The sequence below is a fragment of the Silurus meridionalis genome, chromosome 8 (genome assembly GCF_014805685.1).
Source record: "Silurus meridionalis isolate SWU-2019-XX chromosome 8, ASM1480568v1, whole genome shotgun sequence".
Taxonomy (NCBI): domain Eukaryota; kingdom Metazoa; phylum Chordata; class Actinopteri; order Siluriformes; family Siluridae; genus Silurus; species Silurus meridionalis.
Window position 1 is genome coordinate 22,889,287 of NC_060891.1, and position 19,736 is coordinate 22,909,022.

At 38.0% G+C, this 19,736-nt stretch overlaps 1 protein-coding gene across 10 annotated transcripts in view; it reads left to right on the top strand.

The window, feature by feature from the left end:
• The window catches only part of smoc1 (SPARC related modular calcium binding 1), a 53,330-nt gene that overhangs the window by 21,848 nt on the left and 11,746 nt on the right, over nucleotides 1-19,736 (top strand). For 5 of the 10 annotated variants that reach the window (XM_046855653.1, XM_046855655.1, XM_046855652.1 and 2 more), the window contains exons 6-14: nucleotides 1,099-1,149; nucleotides 1,858-1,905; nucleotides 3,131-3,193; nucleotides 5,386-5,442; nucleotides 5,562-5,642; nucleotides 14,005-14,197; nucleotides 16,731-16,807; nucleotides 18,028-18,133; nucleotides 18,634-18,878. In XM_046855653.1, coding sequence (XP_046711609.1) covers nucleotides 1,099-1,149; nucleotides 1,858-1,905; nucleotides 3,131-3,193; nucleotides 5,386-5,442; nucleotides 5,562-5,642; nucleotides 14,005-14,197; nucleotides 16,731-16,807; nucleotides 18,028-18,133; nucleotides 18,634-18,878 — 921 coding nt within the window. Of the gene's footprint in view, nucleotides 1-1,098; nucleotides 1,150-1,857; nucleotides 1,906-3,130; nucleotides 3,194-5,352; nucleotides 5,443-5,561; nucleotides 5,643-14,004; nucleotides 14,198-16,730; nucleotides 16,808-18,027; nucleotides 18,134-18,633; nucleotides 18,879-19,736 lie in introns of all 10 variants that reach the window. The other 5 variants (XM_046855657.1, XM_046855659.1, XM_046855658.1 and 2 more) reach the window with 5 other exon arrangements.

Here is a 19,736-nt window from a genome sequence, read left to right on the forward strand (position 1 = left end):
CACTACAAATTTGCTGCTAGCCAAACTTAGCGAGAGAACGCGGGTCTGAACGTGTGACAGATCGATGACTTAAAACTAGAACGAGTCTTTTTCTTGTGCGTGCCACTTTTTGACTGCCGTACAGTCTGACATTATGACAACTGAAATGTGTGACTATTAAGGACTGTTCAAAATAGCACAATGTGCTCCTGGCATTATATTGATTGGGTTCACTTTGTCTACTTTTTGGATTCATGCAGAGATTCTAAAGGGTGCAGAAACTTCCAAGCACCACTAACGTCCTGTCCTCGAGGATGTTCTATCATAAACGAGTCTGTTCAGCATAACCTCACGACCTTTCGTTTGATCCAGGTCCTAGTCTTTATTGGAGTCGCTCTGTTGTTTAACTTCAGCCACCACCGTGTTTATTTTACCCATCTTGTGTTTGTGCACTGCGTCTCCGCTTGATGGATGTTGCGGCAGAGTTTCTCGTGCTTTCCCTTTCCCCTGCGTCTCAACCGCCTCTTTCCACGGCACTTCTTCGCCAAATCGTACCATCGCAACAACAACAAATAAAAAACAAAAGCAGTCGCTTTCCAGGAAACATGTTTAGAAGGGAATAGGGAATGGGAATACTTTGCTGTAATCGCGATCGTTTTCCTGCGAAAGATAAATCCGTGGACATTTGCCAGGAATAGATCGCAATATGTCCAGAGCACCTGTTTCTAGTCTAGTCTCTTTCTTCTTTTTTTTTCTTCCGCCATGTGTTTTTAAACCACATAGCTAAGAGATATGTCACACTGACTCGAGCTTCTATAAATTCTCCAGACTGTTTTACATTGTTGATCATCTCATTACGATATTATACAGGCGACTTTTTTTTATTATTATTTTTCAATTTTTTTGGAATTATTGCTAATTATTGCCTCTACCTGGAGCTCTGCTTTCCTGCATATGATCCAATTATATCATTATATTGTTTCTTGGGAAAGCAACCGCTCATTCTTCCATGGATATATTCAGAGAGCAACCAGTAACAAAATTGCAGCAAAAAAAAAACAAATACATTATACTAACAAATTATGGCAAAAAAGTTAAATATCTCAAACACGTTTTCAGGAAACTTCCATGAGTTTATGGGAACTCATACTGGGACAAGTGAAACGACAGGTAGTAAATTCTACTCCGACTTCGCGTCTCGTTCCCGTTGCAATTGGTGTAATTCTGATTTGGTGGATTTTACGCATGCCTACTTAAATGTGCATGCGCCTCGATCTACTCACTGACCTTGCACAATATCGTCACTGCAAATATCATAACTGCCTGTGATCTATATTTAATGATGTCAGTATGCACCACTGATATCTCTTAATTTTTTTTTTTTTTTTTTTTTTAGGGGAGTGTTTCGGTCTTTGTTTTTTTTTTTTAAACATGGTTAATAAAATGTGTTTCAAGAGCATTGTATGTGGAATAATTTCAGAGTAATCTACAGTTAATCCCCGTTAAAGTCATGCATGACAACAAATCCCGCACAAATCGACCCTTCGTTACGTTATTGTCGTATCTGGTGAGGTTATAGACAAGTCACAGTTTTTTTCCCTTGACTGTACAATCTTAGAAAATGCACATCAATCTTTGGTTAAAATGCTGCTCAAAAGAGGTCGTGTGAAAACACTCCTACAACCAAATTTCCTATCCAAAAAAGACCATTTACAATGAACACGACCCACTCCAGTGACCTCGTATTCAAACCATAAAGAGTGCTTTTTTTTTCTCAGACTGTACAGCAATACGTGCATGCTTTTTTAGAAAATGTGCCTTAGGTGTTTGTGTTCTAATTATGATGCAAACTACTAATCCTGTGCTCTATTTTAAAAGGTTCAGTAACCGATAAACCTCCAGGACCACCTGGCTCTGGCAAAAAAGGTGAGATGAGATCTACAGAAGCTGTGTGTGTGTGTGTGGATTTATAGAACCTTCATTACACAATATATATAATGATATTGTGAGCCACACACTTGTATACAATATCTTTGGATGTATTAGCATTTAATTTTCCCTTTACTTGAACTAAGATTCCCAGACCTGTTCCAGCATGACAATGCCCATGTGTGCCAATCCAGCACCATGAAGATATGCTTTACATAGGTTAGAGTGGAAGAGCTGCTCCTGTATCCTCTGATCCCAACAATATTGAACACCATTGAGGTGAATTGGATTGCTGACTGCACCTCAGGCCCCTCACCTCACCTATATCAGTACCTGACTTCATTAAAACCTTTGTGGTTGCATGAGCACAAATCTCCACAAGCACACTCCAAAATCCAGTGGAGCATCTTCCAAGGAGAGTGGGAGATCTTTTATTATGACTGTAAATGTGGAATGGGAGGGTAATAAAGCGAATAATGTTATGGTCAGGTGTCAGTTTTTTTGTCCATGTAGCATATGACATTTATTTCTTTATCATTTTATTCCATTTGTCTTTAGTCAGCTTGTTCAAGAGTTTCTATTCTACACCTATTTTACAGGAAGCAAATTCTTTGTATTGAGCTCAACTCCATGCTTATGCAAGTAGGTGCTTGGCTTCTTTTGGGCCATAAAAAATGAAAACATATTTGTGTTGTTAACTTTTATAACTGGTGCAAAGACTTATTGCTGATCAAAGCCTTCGGATTGATGTTCCTACTCCTTTCTCTTCCACGATACACAATGAAATCTCAAACCGCTCATCCAGAGGTTATAAGTAGCCAAGATGCTCTGGAAAGCTAGACATTTACAGGTCCTGGGGGCAGTGTAGCTAGAGTGCAGAAAAGTAGAATGAAGTGTGTATGGAAGAGTTTAAATGTCAAGTTCAAAGTTGGCTCCAGAATTTCATGTTTATAATTTTGTTATATTTTGGCTACATTATGAAGTACCCTTGGAAATATAGCTAGGGCTTTTTAAACACTTTCACCTGAACTTTCTGTTCATGATGATTATGGCCCAAGCCTGGTCTTACCGAACTCCACATGGTACTCATGTCACCCATGCTGTTCATGTTCATGACTTATGTAAGTGCATCTCATATTTGGAATAAAGCCTCATTCCTCGACCGCATGCTAGAAAGTATTACTCCTTCAATTAAAAAATTACATTTTTGGTTCCTGGGCAGGATCCAGTGCAGTGATCCTGGACTACCTCTATGCTACCCACCACATTCCTAATCTACCGAAAGGTATGGTGAAATATGTTTATTTATTTATTTATTTTTAAATAGACGCATGCATAATAAGAAGTATGGAAGTCGAAATGTGGAAAAATTTCAACATGCCCAAAAATATTTGTGTAAATTGACGATGAGGTGTGGTCACTGCTTAATACAACAATTGTATGTAGGGAGTTATTTAAAGCCAAAATAGAAGATAGAAATCAGTGCCAAAACACAATGCAAAATTAAATGCAAAAACAAACGTACACATACCACAAAGTAAGAATCTCTGCAGAACAGTGATGATACATGATGATCAAGAAAAATGGCAGCATGCCTGCACAATTGGACATCACGACTAAAATACAAGTCATACATTATATGGATAAAAGATTGTGAACACTTGACCATCCTATTCCACATTTAGTTCCTATTTGCTTGTATAATAACCTTCACTCTTTTAGGGAAGATGTACCACTAGATTTTGGAGAGTGCTTGTGGAGATTTGTGCTCATTTAGCCACAAGGGTGTTAGTAAAATCAGGTACTGAGGTCAGAGCTCTACAGCAGGCCACTCAAGATCTTGTACTCCAACTCATGTACACTATACAGTATCTTCATGGAGCTGGCTTTGCACACAGGGCCATTGTCATGCTGGAACAGATTTGGGTCTAATTGTTTCGTTGGGCAGGAGTAATATTCAGATATAATATAAGAGAACAATATTATAATATAACAATACAATTTTCAATTTCAATCAGCCTAGATTTTTGTGTATTCGACTGAGAATAATTTTACACAGAGTTAAACAGCAATATTTCTGAATGTATTATGTGCTTTTTATAGGTTGTACAACTCCAATTCCAAAGAAGTTGGGACACTGTGTAAAATGTAAAAAAAAAAAAAACATATTTTATAAATCCATATTATGTTGACAATAAAAACAAAAAAACATGTTTTAACGCAAAATATATACCACATTAAGGAAATAATAAGGTTATTTTGAGTTTGATGGCTGCAATAGGTTTTGAAAAAGTTGGGAAATTGCCATGTTTAACAATGTAGAATAGAATAGCCTTTATCCGTCACATATACATTAAAGCAGAGTAAAATTCTTTCCTCGCACATCCCAGCTTGCTCAGAAGCTGGGGTCAGAGCACAGGGTCAGCCTGCATACAGCACCCCTGGAGCACAGTAGACTTGCTCAAGGGCCCATGAGTGGCAGCTTGGCGGTACAAGGGGCTTGAACAACCAACCTTCCTTCAGTAACCCAGCACCTTAACCACTACCACTCCCCCATGTGTACCATCACATCTTCTGTCTGTATACATCTGTGAACCAAGGAAACCAGTTGTTGAATTTTTGGGAGTGGAATGTTGTCCCATATGTGTCGAGATTCTAGCTGCTCAACATTTCTGGGTGTTCTTTGTTGTCTTTGTCATTTCATGATGTGCCAAATGTTTTCAAAGGGTGAAAGGCCTAGAAAGCATTTGTTGCTTTAAAACCTGTATCTACCATTCAGCATTGATGGAGCCTTTCCAAATGTTCAAGCTGCCCATTCCACAGAGAAAATGATCTTGCTTTCATTAAAATGGTACATTTCCATTGTTCTATGCTTTTCTTTATATTTTACACAGTGTCCCAACTTTTTTGGAATTGGGGTTGTCTTTAAAATGGCATTTAGCATACATTTAAAAAAATATATTAAATGCAATATAGATTTGAATGTTACAGAATTTTACACATCAGCTGGAAGGATTTGTTTACACTCAGTGAGGTTCTTGAGTGGAGTGTCCTTTTCGAATGGCAGCTGCATTCCCTACTTGCAGTTTAAATCATGACCTTGTGTGTAACCCAGCCTTTTATACCAGCTGATTATAGCATTAGCTTGACTCCCTTGCATGTGCTCGATGGGGCCCAAAATGCAGAGAGCTGAATGCAATGCCACATATCTGGGTAAGTACTGTAGGACACAACAGTCATGATATTGCTCAATATGTCTATAAATAGAAAAATAGCCACAACAACAGCACTGATGATTCTTTCTGTTCTTTGTATTCTCTCTACTCCTCCTGTATGTCTTCCTTTGAATGCTTTCTATTTCCTGTGCTCTTGGCCGGGCCATGTGCAAATCCCAACCATTCAACAGTTCTGGAGAGTAGATTGTATTAACCTCAATAATGGTAGTCTCTTTCCGGTTCTTTCTCACCCTCAACCCAGATGATGGCTCCAAACCCACACCCACAATGGAGACCTATATCATCCCAGATGGTGACGGTAAGTCCATTACAGAAATAACGATTGCAATCCTTTAGGTGATATCTCGGATTATTCATGTACTAGAAATATGAAGAAATCCTAAAGAGTGCTCTTGGGTTTTTTTTTGTGATTTACAGAAATCACGGCCCCCACATTGTGGAAGAAGCATCTGCCCTACACCAAAGATAAGCAGAACAGCTCCAGCAGCAGAAAACCAGGTGGGAGTGCTCATACTGTTTCTGCTTATATAATTCTATTTTCTACGCACTCGACACATTGATTAGTTTCCAGTATACCTTTAGATTATATCATCTTTGCATTTAGATTATTCTCTCTCTCTCTCTCTCTCTCTCTCTCTCTCTCTCTCTCTCTCTTACTCATGGCTCTCCTTGAGGTCATTGGTGTGCCTTATTTCTTCAATTTCCTTTAGACGTTTATACTTTTGAAGGTAGAACAACCTTCACCCTGGCAACAATTTTGTTTAAGGTTTATTTTACTTAGCTTTCTTTCACCAAAAATAAGATTTACAGCGAGAGCAACTTCTCCATCCAAATCATCAAGAAAGCCAGCGAATGACTTCTCTTCAGACAAAAACAAATGTAAGGATATAATGGTCTCAGTCAAACTTTTTTTTTATTTCTGCTTTTGTGCAAGCAGATTTTGAGCAGCAAAGCAGGCTGAACTCTCTTATTTCAGCTGCCTCAGCTGCTCTTTTATTTATGGATGCCTTAGCTAATATCTTATCGCCTCAACGGGAACACCTTACGGTTCGGATTTCGGGAGGTTACAGACAGCATGCAGTTTTCCCAGTGGCAATCTGGAAAGTAGCCATTGGCCACCCTCAGTCCCAGTTTGACATCATTCAATACACTGGCTACTCCGGCTGTTTTCCAGGACGAGAAATGAGAATTTGAGAAGCCGGGTGCTAAACTGAACAAAATGACAGAAGTCACAGAAATGGCGTGAAATTATTGGGCTTGTCTGAAGCAATTGAGCTTAGATTTGGTGTCTTTTGTTCAGCAACATTTGCCCATGTGCCTCTACACCCTAAATGGGCTTGAAATCCCAATCAAGAGAGCTGTTTACAAAGAGAAATAATGGCTCCAGTTCAAGAACTTCATCTTTTTAATTTCATTACAGGCAGGGGGATATTAAGAAAAAGCCATGGCCAGGCATCCCATAGACAAACAAAGCACTTACTTTTTAATTATGCACAATGGAACTCATCAGAAGAAAATAGATGTAACAGATCATATCACATGTCCCTGTGATGACCCTGATGGTGACCCTGATGGTGATGATCTTGCTGAAATAAGTGAAAGCGTTTCTTCACTCTGTATCAAAGTCCCCTGATGAAAACATCACCCCAGAGATCAGTACTTTGCCTAACCCAAGTGCAGTGGATCAAACACAGCTCAAAAGTTTGTGCTCTCTCTAGACTACCTATGGAGGGGAGGATTTTACTTGTCCCTTTTTTCTTCAAACTTCTACTTCAGCTGGGGTCAGAGCACAGGGTCGGCCCCTAATGCAGAGTGGGTTAAGGGCCCACCTTAGGAGCTTGAACTTTCTTAACAGTAACTCAGATCCTTAAACACTTCATTATCACATACTGTACCAGTAATTTAGATGATAATACATTTCTAATTTCGAGCGTAAAATAAATTCGAATTTTATATTGTTATAAACTTTATTTTATCTTACGAAGCCAAAATGTTCACTTTGGCGTTAAAAAATTCTCTAAATGCTTCCTTTGTCAGTATTATTATTAGCTTTACAAAGTCAAGGGTATATTAAAACGTTTCATTTCACAAGGCTTTTCCTTGTACAGACAGATAGATTTCAAAAGCGTCTCATATTAAAGCAGTTTTGCCAAAGCATTAAAGTGATGACGATTATACAATATGTTTGGTCTTGTTTAAGATTCAATATAAAACATGTCCAGGAGTGGGAAACCTAACTCTGCCTGGATTATGGTGCCTGTCTGTCTCTCTCTTTTTCTTTCTCTTTCTTTCTCTCTCTCTCTCTCTTCCTCTCAAGGCTCTCCTTGGGGTGATTTGTTTAGTGTGTCTTTATTCTGCAATTTCCTTCATATGAATACGGCACCCTCTGGGCTTGCCCTGTCAGCTCCACGAGGCTGGGAGAGTTTCACGCCTTGGCAGGGAAAGGGCGCAAAAGAAGATTGGATTATAGTCTAGGAGAGATTTGTGATTGAGAGCAGAAGCGAACGTACATTATGTACGAGTATGCGTGTGTAAAGCGTTTGCATTTGAAGATTCCAGTAGCACATGGAAAAACTGTTTTAAGACATGGCTGTGGGATCACTCTGTGTTTATTTTGCACACATCAGTTACAGTTGGTAACAAGGAAAAAAAAAACTGTTTATCTTCTCGTCCACCATGAAAGGTTTCAGGGCATATTGTGGTGCAGCAAACACTCCGTCAGTGTAGCGTAAAAACTGATTCGTGCTGACAGCTGGTTGGGATCCCTTTCGAGGATCCTCCTGCTTTTGATTAACATGTAATGTACTGAGATGAAGAGTAGACCCTCAGTCATATGACTGGTGGTAGTTTTGGGGCAGTTGACAGAGGCTGTGGAGTTAGCTTAAAAATGTAACTTCTCATACATGAAACCCAAAGGCCATGCAGTGGTTTACAAGAGAGAGCGAGAGTAACTTTAAAATTTATATTTTATCTGCAAGAGATTTCAGCATGGGACATTTGCTGTTATAATAACCTTGAGATGTAGATTTTGGAGTGTGTTTGCTGGGATTTGTGATCATTCAGCTACAAGGTCATTAGTAAAGTCAAGGTACCGAAGAGGGTGAGGTGAGGTAGCCTGAGGTACTGTTAGCATTCCAATACATCCCAAAGGTGTTAAATAGGCTTGAGGTTAGAGATCTATAGCAGGCCACTCAAGATATTTACCGCCAACCCATAACTTCATGGAGTTGTCTTGCTGAATCAGGTTTGGGGCACCTAGTACAATAAAAGGGAAATTACAACTAATTGCAAAAAATTGCTATTGAATACCCTACAGTATATGGCTGGACAACTCAGGTCTCCCAACACATGTAGTGTATGCAATTCGGGAGATACTTTATATTTTTTATAGCTTTACATTAAAATTTAAAGACCCAGGCATTTTAGATATTGGGAGTAACATCAGCATTTAGATCTTTGAATCTAAAAGACCTGTTTTAGAGACTCAGTCAGTTAGCCTTCACAAGTTGTTTAATGCCAAAATCAACACATGGAAATCTCACATTACAGTTTAGTTTACTGGCAGTTACTCTTCCATTTAAGGGGACTGTCAGAAAAGAAATTTCCCATCTAATTCAATTTAATTTGATTTTATTTGTATAGTGCTTTTGACAAAGAAACTTTGCAGAATTAAACAGAATGGGTTTACAAATTTTAGCGTCATAAATTAGTCCCTATAAACTCCCTGAGATTGTAAAAGGGAGACACCTTGAAAGGAACCAGAGTCAAAAGGGAACCCATCCTCATCTTTGATGACCCCGAGTGTCCATTAATTATAGGTAAATTGTGTGATGGGTGCTTGAACGCAAAAACTGTTCATGGCAATTGCAGCCCTAATCCATTGTAGAAAACTGTTTAGAATAATTATAGTCCAAATTCCTTTTATTGTTTTTTGAGTAAGGACTACCATTTCTACCACTTAAGTCAAAACTACCAATTGCTGACAACAGCACTGTTTGTAACACAACATTTTAAATCGATAAAATGTTTAATGATTGTTCGTCTTATTGCCAATGGACTCCAAAAAAATAAATTAAATGACCAAGCCTGTGGTCACCTGACTGTAACACTCATGATCTGTGAACATTGTATTCCAAATATACCGTAATTTCCAGACTATTAAGCGCACCCAAATATAAGCTGCACCCACTGAATTTCACAAATATTTTAATTTTTACATAAATAAGCCGCACCTGTATATAAGCCTACACTGAAACTAATGAACTTTATACAGGCTTTAACGAAAGACAGTGTCTGTTACTCGGTGTAACGGGTGAAATATGTTGTGTCTCCATTAAGAGCAGAGCGCCATTTTGGGAACAGCCTGCCCCGCTTTTTCCGCTATTACTGCATGTGTGCAAAGCCGAGGAATATGTCCTTATTATTTTCCGATGCTCATTTCTAAGTTTCTTTGACTAACCCGTAACGCTGTTGCCAAGAAAAATAAAAAAGCACGAGTTTTGGAAACCTGTCTGTGCTTATATGATTTCTGTTGTAACTGGAGTTAGCGCGCGCTCCCTTTACCCAGACTCAACGAGCTACAACGGCTTGTATCTAAACAGTAGCCTACCAAGAAAAACATTGTTCACTGTCTTCCTCCTTCCTTTTACAACCATTTCTCTCGGGAGTGTTTCTTTTGGCATCGCCGTGCGTTTAAAAATCACCATCGGTGAAGCTTTTCTCCCGATGCCGTGCAGCTCAGAACACAGATGAAGTGCGTTTTTTCATGCCCGTTCGGCAATTTCATTGGTCTAATGTTACGGGGCTCAGTGTTTTTGGCTTGAAGCTTGTGAAACCCGGAAAAACCCAGGAAAAATCTATAAATTAGCCGCTTCGTTGTTTAAGCCGCGGGGTTCAAAGCGTGGGAAAAAAGTACCGGCTTATAGTCCAGAAAATACAGTAGTTTTAGTATAATAATCTCCCTTTTTTTTCCGGGAACACCTTCCACTACATGCTGGACATGGCTTTCCACTACTTGAAGGACCATGGCTTATATTTCACTATTCAATCACAAGAGCATTATGGAGATAAGGCACTAATGCTGAATGAGGAGACCTCAGGTAAACTTGGCATTTCAGTTCATGCCAAAGGTGTTCAGTGCTCAGACTCAGGGCTCTGTAGGACAGTGGTATTGCGGTGCTTGAGAATTCCTGAGTAGGTCCATAAGTGTGTACATGGTGTCCTATTTTCTGATCTGTTATACTTTGGCTTCATGTTGGAGACTACTATGAAAATCCAAGCACTTTCCTGAAAGCTCACGTCTACTAATCAAATAATAAACAACACACAAATAAATATAATGAAAACCATTTAGTTCTTCTCTCAGTTCTTCTGTTCAAAATACATTAGCAGAAAACGAGGGTTGATGGCTGAATTCATGACTGTTCAGGAATCTGTTTAGAGTATTGGGAGTAGTAAAAAATGCTAAATTTTTTTGTAAGTTGTAAGGAACTTTGGAGCGACAGCAACTCATAGCAGCTCGGAGCAGACTTGCACTCATGCTCAGATGGCAACTGCTTCCTGAAAACAGGTCCAATTTCATCCTCCCACACTACCTCAGCCCCACAAATACACACACATATACACGCACACCTCCCTTTCAGCCAGGTCCCACTTAAATGGCCCCAGGACTGTTCCAGAACATGTCAGTACTGTCAGGCCGTGATCCAGAACTGTTTGCAAAGGACGCAAAAACAAAAACACTAGTATTTAGTTACAGCCAAAGAGGTCATATATCATGTATTCCAGTCAGTTTAAGACATCCCTTTGGCTTCTGCAGCCTCTGCCTGGCCCATGGCATGGTCTACCATTTAAAGTCCCACAGTTCCTTCTTTATTTGAGAAATTCTCCTTACCCACAATATAAACTCAATAAGTAACACAAGCTTGTACAAGATTACTTGGGTCAATAGATTGAGATTTTGAGAAGGGGTGGACATTGGAGTATTTCTTCAATTTAGGTGGGATGGTCTCAAATGGGCATGTGGAGTGTGTATGTATATGTGTGTAAGTGTGTACTCTAGAAGCTCCTGTTTGTTTTATTGGTCCACCTGGTTGAATAAGAGCTTTGGAGAAAAAGAGCATGACAAAGTGGCTGTTGTTTTGGATACTCTTTGTAATCACTCTATTGAATTAGCAGTGCTGCGAAAGTCCTACTCTCTACGTGCACAGCTAGCTAGATTAGCTTCAAGGTGTTGTACAGCACTGTGGCACTTCGCCTCTACACATCCAGCAATGTGCTAAATGGATCCCAACATAAATAGAGATTTATGAGACAAGGCGTTAAAACATTTAAACAAACATCTGTTAAGTGTTAATAATGGTTGGAAGGGTGTGTGTGTGTGTGTGTGTGTGTGTGTGTGTGTGTGTGTGTGTGTGTGTGTGTGTGTTTCAGGCCTTAGGTAAAGGTCAGGGACAAGAGAATATCTTCAAAATATTTCCATCACCAAGCTTCTGCATGTGCTAATTTAAACAAGCACTTCCACTTTCCATCCACTATCTTGCGTCAACGCTGGATCTTATCTGGCACTCGTAGTCAGTCTGAATCATCCATGAGGAGAGTAGAGCTCTATGCTGTATAATTACAACCAATAGAGCTGACAACAGTGCCATAAGCTTTCCTTTTATCTCTAAAAACTCTTCATTTTCTCTTCCTGTCTTTGCTCCTTCTTGTGTCATGTGCATATCATTTTAATTGTATCCTGCTGTATCGTTAAACTTCCTAATTAGTCCGTTTGTTTTTTTTTGTTTTTTTTTAATGGCTTCCTAACTTTTGTTTTACTTCCTGGTTTTTGAACTTTGTCTGTTTCTCCCATATTGATAATGGATTATCCTCATGTCATGCTATAGTCTGTTTTGTGATCACTGGTTTGGAACTTTGACAATGATCTCTGATTTGTCTCTAAAAAGTGTCGAGCACTGGTGTCCTGCTGTTTTTTATACACTTCTTCTCCTTCTTTCGGCTGATCCTGTTAGGGGTCGCCACAGCAGATGCAGTATGTCGTCATACTACTCTGTCTTCTACATCTGCCTCAAACCAACTACCTGCATGTCCTACACCACATCCATAAAACTCTTTGGCCTTCCTCTTTTCCTTCTTCCTGTTGGATCAATCCTTAGCATTCTTCTATCGATATACTCCATGTTCCTGCCTTTTTTACATACCTGTTACAAATGTATATTTTCTTTTTTTGTTTCATTTTTCTAAGGTGGCATCCATGGTGCGTTGCATAGGTATTAACTCCCCTTAAGCTTATCACGTTGTATAATGCGTAACTATGGAACTGAAAGTGTTTTTGGGATTATGTCAAGAAACTGCTGCAAAGTAGCTGCTGTGTGTGTGTGTGTGTGTGTGTGTGTGTGTGTGTGTGTGTGTGTGTGTGTGTGATAAACACCCTAAATTTGGTCTGACACAATCAGTTAACATGAATTTAGAATCAGAATACTTTATCGATCCCATAGGGAAATTGGTTGTGGTTGCTCACAGTAAAAAAAAGATAAAGTAAAGATAAAAGTAAAAATAAAAATGAAAATAAGAAATATAAATAATTTATATAATTGGAGTTGAGCTGCTTGCCTTTAAACTGTTATATAATATCAGTAAAAATACAGGGTGGCAGAAGACAATCATGAGTCTTATAAACGGTTTTAAAGCGAAATCTCATCACACTCCACACACTAAACCACTCCACTGCTCCATTAGAACTAATGGCAAGGGGTTATAAACGAGGTTGCACTGGTTCCAAACAATTGCCGACATACCAGGGTTACCAACTCCTACTTCCAAAATGTCCCATTTCCCTGCACCACCTTATACTTCTGTCTCTGGATCGTTTCAGGGTTTGTTCATCGTGACAACCAAAGACCTTTCAAAACAGGCCTGGGATGAATTTCTAGGAATTTATTAATCAAAGATATTACTAATTACACTGCATAGAGTGAATTGCAAACTATACTGAGGTTTAGAATTGTTTTGTGTAGCTGTATGACATAATCCTAATTTGTCCCTTTCAGTTTGACATTATAATGTTGAGAAATTACTATTGTGGATTTATATTTTGCTGTCTCAACTTTTCACCTCTGTCGAGTAAACATACCCCTGAGATTCCAGTGACTAGTGTTCCTGTCCTTTCCTCTCTTTGGATCTGCCTGGTTCATCCTGATGTCCTACCTCTGGATGGAGTCCCTCTCACTTGAGACCACTCTGTGCAGCTGGGGATGGTTTTACATCTACAGACTATAGATCCATAAAGCCTCTGAGCAACTCAAGAACTTTGAGGACCTGATTCGGACTGTAATTAATATCAACCGTCTATTACATTGGCTCAGGACAGTTTCCATGAAAAGATCTGCATTAACACATCTATTACTACACACCTCAACAATGTCATTACGATGAATGGACATTCAGGGTCACCCAAATGAGGATGGGTTCCCTTTTGAGTCTGGTTTCTCTCAAGGTTTCTTCCTCATGCCATCTCAGGGAGTTTTTTCCTTGCCACAGTCGCCACTGGCTCACTCATTAGGGATAAAACAATTATATGGAACATACTTATTGGCAATATATTTTTATAACTTTAATTACTTACTCATTCTTTTATATAACCTTATGACCACTTTATCTGTGTAAAGCTGCTTGGAGACAGTGTCCATTGTAAAAAGCGCTATGCAAATAAAATACAATTTAATTCAATTGAAATTGGTTCGTATTATATTCAGCTGTAGCAATTCAACTTTTTTTCCTCCTGTGTTAAAAGAACGTGACTGAAAGTTCCAGTGTTTCTATAAGCTCCATTCTTTAATCGCATTTATCTTGATTCTAGAGAAAGTTCCTTCTTGTGACCAAGAGAGACAGAGTGCGCTTGACGAGGGTCGGCATAACCCGAGAGAGGGCATCTTTGTCCCAGACTGTGGGCCACTGGGATTGTACAAGCCTGTGCAGTGCCACCAGTCCACCGGATACTGCTGGTGTGTGCTGGTAGACACAGGAAGACCCATTCCTGGAACCTCAGCCAGGTAAATACAGGACATAACGCTTAATCGTTTACACGTTTAGACCACAGTGCAGGGTTAATCACTTGCCTTTTTATAAACTGTGTTTTCGAAATAGTCTTTTGAGTTAATGCATATTTTTGTATATGAGTTGTCTGAGTAAATCAAAGGTGTGTCTCAGTTTTATATTTTTGACTTTGAAGCCATTTTTTTGTGAATGAGCATCAGCATTCAGTATCCAGTAAATCCTGTGCTACTGGTTTGCATGCTAAATTGTAAGTTTTATGGAATTAAACCATTAAATACATATATAAGCTAATATTAATAGATTTATGATATCTTCATATTACAGTTTATTTTTCCAGACAGAACCTATTGGAGCAGAGACATTTCTGAATTCATAAAATTATAAATGAACATGAGTGAGCTGTAAATGTCAAATATGGGTGCTTGGTATAGTTATCCTTTTTTCCATAATCACGTTTTCTTTAAAAAAAAAAAAAAAAAAAAACTAAATTGATCTTGTACTTTTACTCATAATTTTCTATCCTTTTTATCTATTCTTAGTTTATATATTCATGACCCAGTCTCAGGCCATGCAAGACTTGCTTCCAGGTTTCTAAAACCTTTCGGGGAAAATGTATTTAAATATGATGCAGTATTATTTATTGTGCATTTTGGCCATTTAAGAGCACCTATCTAAATTTACATACAGCATGATTTCAGAAAACATTGTTTACATATGCAACAGGTTCTGCTAATTCTGATCATGAGTGTTAAACATTCATCTCTTAAAATGTTCTTTAGTGGATCTTAAGGAGTATGTAAGAAAAATCCATGCAATAGCGATAATTGGGAGACAACTACTGACAGGAAAAGGGAAACAAGAAAGCAGTCTTTAACTGAAAAAATGAAGACTCGTATTTGAAATATGGGTCCGTCTGTACAGGCAGTTCACATGCTCCAAACCCCACGTGTGTAATATGTGGTGATACATTAGCTACATAAGTCAACAGAGCCCTTAAAATCCCTTCTGCCTCTTGAAACTCAGCAGCATTGAGAGACAAACCATTGGATTATTTTATGTATATATATAAAAAAGTCACAGAAAAATTCACGAGGCACCAAAATCCGCCATTTATATATATATATATATATATATATATATATATATATATATATATATATATATATATATATATATATATATTATAACAACATAAAATGTTCGGATCAGAAATTATATATATGCAAATATGGATGCTCTATGCAAATGTAGGTGCATTTTGGTGCCTCTTTTGGGATTTGTATCAGTAAAACAATTGTTTACTGATTAAAATTTTTTTGGGTGAATTTTTTTTTTATGTATCTGAGTAAAGAAAGGACGTTGTAAATATTTAATACTATTTTTAATAAAAATGGTCAAACAGCAATGCGTGCTGCATTTATCACCCGTTAATAAAATTTGTGCCGTCAAAATAAATTTGCATTAATTTTGACAACCCTAACATTTTTATATATATAAATATATACGATATATATGTATATAACTCCCTCTCCCCCTCCTGGAGTTTGGAGACCCTTGGTCTAGATCAGATCTTTTTCACAAAGGGCTGGTGTGGCTGCAGGTTTTCATTCCATCCAATCAAGGGCCACACTTGGTTGGTTGGAATGATAATCTGCACCCACACCAGGCCCTTTGTGAAAAAGATTAGATACCCCTGGTCCAGATGCTTCATCTTACACACCAATACTAAAGACAAATCTGGTAACCTTAGCGGCATGAACTACACGCTGGTCAATTTTAACCATCAAAATAATCCACATGAAAAATCTTCTTAAGCAGCCATGAGTCTGAATATTTATGCAATTAAAGTCACATATTGCTCTGATGACTGCATTTCTTGTATTGTCCTAGTGTTTGAGTAAAGCTTATGGTTTGAGTGACCGCTTTTATTGAAAAATAACGGAAAATGCTCATCCCTTAAACACTCTTAGATCACTGAGCATTTTTAGAAGTACAAAAAAATTCAAAAATGAAATTCACCAAGAGCAAGGTCCATAACAAACCTATTCATTCATTCATTCATTCATTCATTCATTCATTCATTCATTCATCCATCCATCCATCCATCCATCCATCCATCCATTCATTCATTCATTCAGCTAATTCTCACTTATAAATCTTAAATGCAGACTTTATAAATGACTATATAAGACTAAAGCAAGGCATGTTGTGCAAAACAACTTAAAACTGCTGTTTTTAAAAACCTCTCAAGCATTGCAAGTCACTAGGTTTATGGCTTCACTTTAAAAATGTTCCTGAGTCATTACATTTGATGAGACAATAGATTTTTTCCCCTAAATGTCCAGGTTTTTATTTTTGTCTTGGCTCGCGTGGCTTTTTCCATTCCCCCGATTTCCCGGATTTTATTCTGACTATTGTGTCTCAACTAGTTCAAAATCTCTCTTTCTCTCTCTCTCTCTCTCTCTCTCTCTCTCTCTCTCTCTCTCTCTCTCTCTTTCTTTTTCTCTCTCATCGTCTGCTTTCTCCTAGATATAAAAAGCCAGAATGTGCAGTCCGCCCCCCTGTGTCAGATATGGAGGATCCTTTCAGAGACCGAGATCTGAATGGTGAGGACTGCTGCCTGTAAACCCACTGTGTAAAACAGAGACAATAATCTCGCTTTATACTGTAGTCGTGAACTTAAGTGTTCGGTGTCTGTTTGCGCTCACTAACACGATTTGGGAAACGGTTATGGGATTATTATAATTCCCATGTGTTGCCACCTCGAGGTGGTCTTTCTTTCAAGCGGGAAGCTTTCACAAGGGTCCCCGGTCTTTTCACTGGTTTCTGCTTATTTCCTTTCCTTTGGTTGATCTACTTTCTACCCTTCATTCAAAGTTGCATTATAACTGCTCTTTAATTCCACATCTGGTACATTTACAGAGTAAAACATGGCTCCTGACTGAGCAGCAGATGTGTGTCGTGGTTTATGGCTGGTTGGAGAGGGGCTTCATTAAGAGGCGGAGGGATAATACAGGGTGGTTTTTTTTTTTCTTCCTCTGTTTTATGTACTCTACCTATGTAACTTGTCACTCTTCAGGAAAAGATTCACATCCTTTTATGTAAAATATGACTTTTCTATCTGGAGACGTGATCTAGCAAGGGTCACCTTCCTGAAACCTTCCTGAAACTCTTAAAAAACAAACAAGGAAGTAGCTAAAATATTTCGCATCCATTGAGGAGTTTGAAACGGTCCAATCCAATTTCATATTGGATACGCTCTAATTTAAAACCTTGCCCGTTAGTGAGGCAGTGAAGCGGTGCATCAAGACTCTTGCCCTGGCCGAAGTCACACTAAATGGATTCACCTGCATGCAACAAGACCCCAAACTGCCCCAGAGGTCAAACAAGAGGAACAGAGGGACTGGTGCACAGGGAGGTCAGATAGAGTGTGAGAGAATGCAAAAGCAGTGATTTTGGGGGTAAAAGTGGCTTCGTTTATGTTCTTGTGTTTGAAGTTGCTCTTTGAAAGACATAATTAGGCTGAAAACACTTGCGGTTAAGGCGTTACATCTGGAGCAATTAAGCAAGGTACTAGCCAAAGTGTTGCGCAATGCTCTATAAAAAAAAAGCTGGATTATGTCACCTTGCATGTGTCTATTTATTTTATTATTAATTCATTTATGCATGCAGACACCCGCATCTATTTTGTAAAGCTAACGTTAAGCACTTTTGCACAACTTTCTCAGCGTATCTGACTGTAAGCCAAATTAGCAAAAACATTCTGCTTTTTTTCATTGTATAAGCTTGTGTGGTCATGTAGTTCCTCTTTGTTTCAATCTGACAGGCTGCCCAGATGGCAAGAAAGTAGAATTCATAACCAGTTTGTTGGATGCTCTGACCACAGACATGGTAAACACCATTAACTCACCTACTCCCTCTGGTGGCGGGAGGTAAGATGCTTTTTATTTATTTTTTTAAATATGCATAGAAATGATTTATTTTGATTTGTGATTTATCCCTGAAAGGATAAATTGACCCTGATAAGACTTTTAAATACAAATAAATATGACTTTAATGCATAAATATTAATTTGAAGTAAAAAATGTAAAAACAAAAACAAAACTATTGTCTGTCCAGCTTTTTCATCCTGATTATTTGTTGACTTTACTCAAACAGATCATCTTCCAAGCTTACAAATTTCTTGCTAATACGATCTTCACCTTTATCATGCTAAATATTTTACTATAAACATGCTCAATATTTCTGCATGATTTCCTTCAAGTATCAAATGATAACTGCACATGATTAAGGCACAGGATTTTTCTTGTATTTCAACACGTAATCTTATTTTATACGCACTACTAAAGCGTGCTGATGTTTCCAAACATGTTTTGTTTTATGCGTATATGCGTTGCATGATAACCTCTTACCCTGCAGAAATCTTGTGCAGATTTGCAGAGCCTGACCCGAGCCACACTCTGGAGGAACGTGTGGTTCAGTGGTACTTCTTCCAGCTGGACAACAACCGCAGCCACGACATCAGCAAAAAGGAGATGAAGCCCTTCAAACGTTACGTAAAAAAGAAAGCCAAGCCTAAGAAATGTGCTCGCAAGTTTATTGATTACTGTGACCTGAACAAGGACAAGGCCATTTCTCTGCAGGAGCTGAAAGGATGTCTTGGGGTCAATAAAGAAGGTTAGGACAATAAGAAGTGAATCTATAGGCAGAACTGGGGATTATTGTGATATGTGAATTATTTAAAATATCATGTTATTTAATAAGGGGGCATTTCTTTTGTGCAAAACAAAATCAATATATTAAAGATTGCATTCTAATGTTATAGTCTAAGGTAAGAGTTCATTCCTGGCTAATGGACTAATACTTATATCATATACGTATATAATATCATTGGTGATATAGTAAAGCTTTTTGTAGAAAAACTGCCACAATAAGGTTTTTTTTTTTTTTTTTTGCATAAAAAAAACATCTTTAGGACTGCTGGTTTTTGTGTTTTGAGAGATTTTTAGAAGAAGATTTCAAGCTGTCATAACACAAATTAGAACCTAACTTGACATTCCATAACATTATATGTAGTTAAAAATAAATTGGAATTGAAAATTGCTGTGGTGAAAGAGGAATGAAACCTTGAAATGAAAACAGGACATGGAATTTAATAGAATACAGAAATAACTTTCTTCTATTGTGCGTGTGTGTGTGTGTGTGTGTGTGTGTGTGTGTGTGTGTGTGTGTGTGTGTGTGTGTGTGTGTGTGTGTGTATATATTTATATTGTATTTCCTTCCAAGTCAGACAGTCAAAAAAGCATTTAATAATGCTGTGACAAATACAATTTTATTTTGAAATAAAAAATGAATTGACTGCAAAATAATACAAATAATAAATGAAACTACAATTTGCATTTGTAACAAATCTGGTAAATTTTTTTAATAATTTTTTTTTTAGTAAATGTATACATATTAAGATGTTATCTAACGCTACATTTCATATTAGTTACATTATATTACATTAATGTAAGAAATTACTGGGAAATTGTA